General features: G+C 37.8%; 1 protein-coding gene across 1 annotated transcript; it reads right to left on the bottom strand.

The window, feature by feature from the left end:
• Nucleotides 1-243: 243 nt before the first annotated feature.
• Nucleotides 244-7,607, bottom strand: LOC138697902 (pupal cuticle protein 36-like). The gene is made up of 2 exons (XM_069823489.1): nt 7,572-7,607; nt 244-1,247 (listed from the first exon to the last, which is right to left on the bottom strand). The coding sequence occupies exons 1-2, from the start codon at nt 7,584-7,586 to the stop codon at nt 393-395; spliced, it is 870 nt and encodes a 289-aa protein (XP_069679590.1). The 5' UTR covers nt 7,587-7,607; the 3' UTR covers nt 244-392.
• Between the last annotated feature and the right edge of the window lie 1,434 nt (nt 7,608-9,041).

Raw genomic sequence — 9,041 nt, 5'->3', positions numbered from 1 at the left:
ACTGTGAGTAGAGTTACCGTTATTGGTTCCTCGGTTATTCCATCGGTTTTTCCACATCGGAGACTCGCGACAAATCCTGACAACATTTCTGTTTGCATTCCACTGCATAAATATCGTGTTCTTATTGCGATGTGCTGTACTTTGTTATTCTCGACACGTACTTACATAGTCATAAGTGACCAGTGACTTGTTATGAATGTGTATTGAGGAAAGCGAGATACTTCTGAATGTAAAAGAAAACAATAACATTTATGTACAAAATGATATAAATATTTTTATTTTTAATACATATACAAATATGTTGTCAAACTGATGAATTTCGATGTAATACATAAAGTGTTGCATGACTTGGATCTGTTTAGGGGTTAACCGTTACAATGTTTGTGGAAATTTCAGTGGCCTCCGTGGCCTCCATATGCTCCGTGACCCCCATAGCCACCGTGTCCTACACCAAATCCTCCAGATCCTCCATATCCGTGTCCTAGACCTCCTGCACCGAAGCCCGCACCGCCTCCGAAACCACCTCCTATACCAGCGCCTCCTGCATTACCTGATGGAACCACAACAGGCACAGGAACATTTACAGGGACAGGCTGAGGCACTTCAACAGGCACAGGTTGAGGCACAGGGACTGGTACAGCCTGTGGCACAGGGACTTGTACGGCTTGAGGTACAGGGACAGGAACGGGCTGAGGTACAGGCACAGGGTAGGGTCGTTCAACGGTGACAGCTACGGGCCTAGTGATGGTGACGGGGTAGGGCCTAGGGACGGCTACAGGAACAGGGACCGGTCTCTCGACCGTGTAAGGGACCTGCACGGGTACAGGGACCGGCCTGTTGACGGTGACCGGGTAGGGCTGAGGCACAGCGACTGGCACGCGCACGATGTTGGTGTTCACCTGGACATCGCCTGCACCACCGGCTCCTCCAAATCCACCCCCAAATCCTCCAGCTCCTCCAAATCCGCCTGAAATTCCTCCGTAGCCGTAACCAAGCCCTCCGTGTCCAAGGCCATAGCCTCCGGAGCTGATGATGCTACCATGGCTTCCGGAGCTGATGATACCTTCATGGCCTCCGGAGCTGATGATACCTCCATGGCCACCTCCGCCGGATCCGTGGCTGACGGAACTGTAGCTGATCCCTCCGTGGCCGTGGTCGACACCGCTGACACCCCTCTTCTGAGTTGTCTTATCGGAAGATCCTTCCCCTCGGACAGTACCTCCGATGGCAAAAGCCAGGATACAGATCTGAAATGGCAGTATAAACAGATCACATGAGATCAGTTCCTTCATAAGAGTTGGAGAACATCACCATTCATTTGGTAGATGTATATCTCTGTCACTTTTCCAAAAGTCAAGACAATTCATCTTCTAACTCAATAGTCTATTTGGAATTTGAAGTATGTAGGTTTAGTCACGGCACCTTGAAATTCTACCAGAAAGAATATCTAGTATAGAGAATGATGATGTAACCTTTCTCGCCCACTAATGATCTCCAGTGCCTTGTAAAACATAGTGCCGGTAACACGGAAGCTAAATTTTTACAGAACATTTTTTAATGCATACCATGGTTATAATATTTCACATAAAGGCTATTCAAAAAGAAGGAGCAGATTTCAAATATTTATTTGTTCCAAACTACAAAAGATAGAAACACAATTCCAACGTTCCTGGACAGACGAAAGTTTAAATTTTGAACAGTCCGGGTAGAAGTTCCAATCACGGCCGCATTGGCGCTGTTGATTGTAGTAAAATGGCGACACAACAGGAAAAAGCTTTTTGTGTGCTGCAATTAGCAAAACTAGAGTCCATTATTGAAGTTCAACATGCTTTTCGCTGTCAGTTTAATAAACAACCTCCTCGTCATAAGCAGATTTACCAGTGGCATCGAAAATTTGTAGAAGATGGTTGCGTCTGCAAACAGAAAAGCACGGGACGTCCACGCGCATCGAATGAAAATGTCAATCGTATTCGTATAGTTTACGAAAGGATCAACTTCATCACCGGTGGCCTCCCAGGTCTCCAGATCTCACTCCTTGTGATTTTTATCTGTGGGGTTACTAAAAGACCATGTTTTTATTCCGCCCATGCCTGACACTCTTGAAAGTCTGCGACATCGAATTGTTGAAGCTGTGAATTTTCAGTTCTCTGCTTGCTCTTGTTTTGGATTTTTTGGGCTCCTTTCGTAAACTGTACGAATACGCTTGACATTTTCATTCGATGCGTGTGGACGTCCCGTGCTTTTCTGTTTGCAGACGCAACCATCTTCTACGAATTTTCGATGCCACTGGTAAATCTGCTTATGACGAGGCGGTTGTTTATTAAACTGACAGCGAAAAGCACGTTGAACTTGAATAATGGACTCTAGTTTTGCTAATTGCAGCACACAAAATGCTTTTTCCTGTTGTGTCGCCATTTTACTACAGACAATCAACAGCTCCAATGCAGCCGCGCATGACAAGCAACAGCGCCAATGCGGCTGTGATTGGAACTTCTACCCGGACTGTTCAAAATTTAAACTTTCGTCTGTCCAGGAACGTTGGAATTGTGTTTCTATCTTTTGTAGTTTGGAAGAAATAAATATTTGAAACCTGCTCCTTCTTTTTGAATAGCTCTGTATATGATTTCTTAGCAATGTAAAACCGCGAGGTTATGTGAACAGGCTTTTAACCTAAAAGAAGCCATCGTAAATAAATTCGCGAAAGTGGCATTGAAGTTGTACTTTTATAACTAAATGACGCAATATTTATATAGCATGTCCAGGTGAAAGGACACAAAATTAAGAAATGGATCACAGAACTTCAGATAATTAAAAAAATGACCTATTTTTGCGCTCTCTGATCTTAATAACGGTTAAAGTTCATGTAAAATTCATGGGAAGCGCAATCAGAGTTAAAATTCTGTTATATTTTTGGAGGGAATTTTCTTGCGCAGATATACGGCGTTGATAATTTAAGCGAAGGAAAATTTAAATAATACGCTACAGGGAATTAAAACTTGAAGATTACAGTGACTCTGCAGTTAACCGAAACAGATTTCCTGCATATCCTAAAGTGAATTTTTGGAGATACTGTAATTTGAATTAATTAGGTGAAGGATGATCTTTATTAAAGAGAGTTAGTCATTAAAAAACAAATTTATGTCTACTGTAAGCCATATTTTTAAACCATAATATTTGAGATGACGTCTCGTGAAATTAAACAAATCGTCATAATTTTTATTTCACGAAATTCCTAACAGTTTACACCGTTCTATAGCACAGATGGAGATTGATTTATTTTACCATAAATAGGCAAAAAGGAAAAATAATACTTATTGTATAAAAATGTAGCCAAGGAAACGAAGAATATGGAAATGAGAATAAACACTTTACAAAACGTTTCCAGCAACGATAATCACATTATTTTCTAGTCAACATTTATTTCCTCAAGCATTAAAACTTTGACGACTAGGCTAATTATATTTAGACACTGATGCCACTTGAAAATGGATGTTTTGGGACAAATTACTGCTTACTATAACTCCACGAATTTAATTTCAGGAGATAATAAATATTCGAACTTGTGTTATGAAATCGAAAAGAAAAATTGAAACCTGGAAGTAACATAATCTGTAGTTTAACATATAAAGCAACACTTCATGGCTTTCTGGGCATAATTACGGTGAAGTATTAATATATTAATATAGACCTTTCTCTACTTATAACTAAAGTTCACCCACTATTATACGTGCGGGGTCAATATTTAGGCCTACTCTTCTCTATTTTTTAAAATAATTTTTTGAGTTCTGCTAAACTAAGTTCAGCCATTTTGGACTGAGAAAAATCGCAAGTTAGAATTGACCTTTGATCGAGACAAAGTTTTATTGAATTACTGTTTTTGCAACCAAAAATCTAAGTTTCGTTTTATTCGAGGTTAATTTCATTGCTTGATTTTAGATTAATTATATTTATATAACTGACTGTCAATGTGTCAAAACTTTATATTCCGAGTTTTTGTTACTGAGATTACTGCAATATACGTTTTCTTAAGCTTATAAGAAATTTAAATGGACAAGAATTGTTTAGCGTTAGCGAACAAATATCTACACGGTTAAAAGCCGTCATTCGTGGAATGGAGTCAAAATTACGAATTAAATTGTATATTGAGTACTAACAACTGGCGAATGAATGTATTATCCTTTATTTCAAGGCCCTCTTTTAAAGGATTATCTTTTTGCCTAATTTTACAGACCACGATTGTGTGCAGTCTTATGATCAGACCTTCTTCTACATAATTCTCTTTTGTATAATGGATTCTATTATTCGTAAGATTATGCAACCGATATTTTTTCCATCTCCTGCTCTACCATGAAGCGTTCGACATCTTAACACCCTCGAGAATTTTGTAATCTAGCGTTATTTTACTGATATCTCCTTCTGGTATTCTTAAAATGAATGTCTATCCGTTTATACATATATATCTTAATTTATCAGTTATGTACAAAAGAACGTAAGAACTTCATCTCTGATGCTATTTTTTTAAATATGATAATTATTTATTCGATCTAAGTTCTAATTTTTGTTGCAGAAGTCGTAAAATTATTGTTACTTCAAAAAATAACTTCATATAGCTCCTTATAAATTTCTTTCTTCTCATTGTGTTTCACGTACATTAAATTACATAATTCTGCGATTCTTTTGTAATATATTCATAAGTGAAGATTCGCCGTTACACTGCAGTAGTCCCTACGAACTAAATTGAACTGCACTGAATGGAAATTAGCTCTATACTAATGTTCTAACCTTGTTCAGTCTGTATTATCTGTCCATACTAAGCAACACAAAATCTTCCCATTTTCGATGCAGGGGAAATGTCCACACTATCAAGTTTTAACCAGCTATTTTTTTCTCTTATCTGTCTTCTCTGAAGATGTTAATTGCCTTGTTCTCTTTCACAATTTAGAATTCATTGTTACTGACTGTTAATTCGAGAGTCGTGATGTTTTTGTACTTTAGGTTTTAACAAGATATGTTCTCTCAGCTGCTATTTTTGGAGACTAATTCTCTTATTCCCTTTTACAATTTAGGATTCACTGTTACTGAGTGACAATGAAAAGTTAGTCTATTGTCTGAATTCGAGTGTCAATTCTAGCATTGTGTTCAAGTCATCGTGCATCGCGTCACACAGGGAGTTGCAATGTGAGATTTTATTTTATATAATTTCGCCATTAAACAATAGGCTTAATAATAGAAACAAATAACATATAATTCAAAGAAAAATCATATAAAGATCCGAAGGGCAATTAAAGATGCAATAATTGTAGATAAAGCTAGAAACTTGTTTAACTGTAGAGGGCTACATCTTAATATTTTTAAAAATTACCTAAACAAAAAGTTAAATAAAGTCATAAAATTATATTCCGAACAGTTTTAAGAAACTTAAGGCGAAATGTGAGAACAGAAACACAAGTATAATTTTTAAAAACTATACAATTTCTGTCTTTAGGCTATATATTGTGATCTGCAGAAACTGGCTCTTAGCAGATTAAATCAAAGATAAATTGGGTCTTATGAGTTTCAAGATCTTAAGATCAGTTGTAGCAATGGATGTAGAGACCAGATTAGAGTAGGCTAGAAGACATTCAACTTAACTGGAAGTGTAACTCAAATATTTTTGGTTTCTTGAACTGTGTTATAAATATAGAAATACACAGCGTTTTCAAATTACATTTCAGTTTCATTGTCAATCTAATTAAGATAGGTTATCGTGTCTTATATTTTCATATGATATGTAGCTCCGAAACGTTTCATTTTTCCTACCTTCATCATGACATTATGTAAAATAGATCAATTCTGCACCATATTGCACTCTGCAAACACCTTGGCAGGAAGAACTGAATAGCAAAAATTCTACTAACGGTAACATAAGTTTATGAACAGTATCAATGAAATTACTTCCAAAATATTAAGCTAAATATCAGGAAGATAAATATAGGTCGGAAGACCCAATACAAGATGACAGGATGATCTGAATGATTGAAGGAAAGTCCTGTATGAAAAATAAGTCTAAGTAGCTTAAACATTGGAGATTTGTTTATACTTAATTAGAACCCGGATGTTCAGTAGAAAGATTTTATTATAGAGTTGCGATACGTCAAAATCATATGGATTTAAACGAGTTTCCAGTTATTTTTCATAGGACAAATTTTTATTTTGCCTGATTGAGAAGGTCTTGCTGTCAATTTTAAGAATAAGTGTCAATTTTTGCGTGTCTTGCCTTTTAGAAATAATTTGAAAATGAATTTATTTAGTATCTATTTGTAAGTTATTATTACAACCAACACTTTAATTGCCTTTAATTTACCCTTCTCTTATACAAGTTTTATGTTGACTATCCCAAAGTTGAAACAATTTAGAGAACGTATTTCATTATACAAATGGAATAACCAATGCGTTTAAAATCTCCCGCTCGCCCAAATAGCAGCAGCGGATCTTCCTTTGAGATATTACGGCTTAAAAGAATAGGAGCGCCCGGTAGGGGATAGGAGACACGACAGAACCCTCTGCACTTAAATAATCACGTTAAATCAAAATTAAAGATGTTGAATTACACTTCTGGTTACTAAAAGCTGCAATTGAAGGGTTTAGAGTCATAGTGGGCCAAGCGCCATATATTAAAATGTAGAAAACATGAGAAACATAGCAAATAACATAAAATATGCACATTAAAACTAAATGATATGTCAATCTTCATTAAACTATGGTAATCACTTAACTTTAACCTTTGCTTTCTCCGCTTTTAATAAATGGCGCTTAGCCCACTTTGGCTCTGAACTCTTCAATTGATGTACAGTAGAACAATCTTTTCCTCCGGTATGAACTGCTATATCTGACAGAAGGCAGAGTTTAAATTCAGCAAATCTAAAAATCTAATTTTTGATAATGTCCCATCAATAACAAGTTGCGTTGTATGAATATCGTATACAATTCTTATGAAATGTATTCTAACTTTTTTTAAACTTATCGTTTTTGACGATTATAATTAGACTAACATTTTTTAAATTTACATTACATTTACATTTTAATATTTATGTTTTTAAATTGTCTTTTTGTCTATTTTTAAGTACCTATTGCTGTAGAAATACCTAAACGTCCAGACTTTGTTAATGATGTTATTTATAAAGTTTTTTTCCCCCCGAAAATATGCTAAACCGAGAAAGCTGAAATCTAATACAATGAATGGATTTACATAATCATTTTACAATATTTTCTGCTGATATAATAAATAAATAGCTGAATGAATATACTAATAATTATAATTCATTTAGCACCGTAGACCTATCCTCCGTTCCTGCTGAATGTGGATTATGCACTATGACTGAAAATTCACAAGAAGTGGGATTTTCTAGCCGTATTAACACGGCGCAAGTTCACTGTTAAACACGAGGGCACTGCTACTCTCATAGGATGAAGATAAATGGCCAGTCTATGCCGGGAATTGAGTCCGAGTTCGTAAAGTAAATAAGCAAAACAATGAAGAACTGAATGCCTTGATAGTGATTGATGCGTGTTGTCACGCTGGCTGCACTTACCAGGAGGATCTTCATGTTTGAGCTCGATGCACCGGTTGAGGTGCACTGGCCAATGCGTCGGCGGTTTATATACTTGGACTTACCATGCTCGACAGCGCGGCCCACACTTTCACTACCGCATTGCAGGGGGTTGCAAATCCGACTCCCCTTTCTTTCCTGTGCGTAATTAACATCACAATATCAGTGGAGGAAGATTCGTTACGGCTCAGAAACGGAGGCGAAATACAGCTGGATGAACTACTCTCATCTTCAAGCATACATTGAAATTAGTATGTCATGTATGTCTAACATACAGCGTAGGCTATATAATCAGAATTGTAAACACAACCATAGCAGCAGCTACCACGACAAGGCAAACTTCTTCGTTGTCATTGTTGGTGTCATAATTTTTGGACGCCACAATAATAAATTGTTACTGTTATTGTCACCTTAAGTGTTGCCATTGTCTTCACCGCTCTTGCCTCCTCACTGTCTTCATCACTGTCGCCGCCGTCATTTTCTTCATTACTGTTACCGCCCTCATTGTCTTTATCACTGTCGACGCCGTCGTTTTCTTCATTAATGTTATCGCCCTCATTGTCTTCATCACTGTCGCCGCCCTCATTTTCTTCATTACTGTTACCGCCCTCATTGTCTTCATCACTGTCGACGTCGTCATTTTCTTCATTACTGTTACCGCCCCCATTATCTTCATCACTGTCGCCGTCATTTTCTTCATTACTGTTACCGTCCTCATTATCTTCATCACTGTCGCCGCCCTCATTTTCTTCATTACTGTTACCGCCCTCATTGTCTTCATCACTGTCGCCGCCGTCATTTTCTTCATTACTGTTACCGCCCTCATTGTCTTCATCACTATCGCCGCCGTCATTTTCTTCATTACTGTTACCGCCCTCATTGTCTTCATCACTATCGCCGCCGTCATTTTCTTCATTGCTCTTACCGCCCCATTGTCTTCATCACTGTCGACGCCGTCATTTTCTTCATTACTGTTACCGTTCTCATTATCTTCATCGCTGTCGCCGTCGTTATTTTCTTCATTACTGTTACCGTCCTCATTATCTTCATCACTGTCGCCGTCTTTATTTTCCTCATTACTTGTACCGCCCTCATTGTCTTAATCACTGTCGACGTCGTAATTTTCTTCATTACTGTTACCGCCCTCATTGTCTTCATCACTGTCGACGCCGTCATTTTCTTCATTACTGTTACCATTCTCATTATCTTCATCGCTGTCGCCGTCGTTATTTTCTTCATTACTGTTGCCGTCGTCATTTTCTTCATTACCTACTGTTGCCATCCTCATTGTCTTCATCTCTGTAACCATCACCATTATCTTCACTATTGTCGAGGCGGGTACTCAACAGCACCTCTTCGACCCACCCACCGTCCGGGTAGAGTTCTATCGAAGTACGTCCTGACATCTCGATGGTAGCGAGGCGGTGCTCCGTCTTGTTGCATGTAAACGAG

Source organism: Periplaneta americana, chromosome 4, assembly GCF_040183065.1.
Source record: "Periplaneta americana isolate PAMFEO1 chromosome 4, P.americana_PAMFEO1_priV1, whole genome shotgun sequence".
NCBI lineage: Eukaryota > Metazoa > Arthropoda > Insecta > Blattodea > Blattidae > Periplaneta > Periplaneta americana.
Note: the sequence above shows the minus strand (reverse complement) of the source record. Positions and strands in the feature narration are given on the sequence as shown.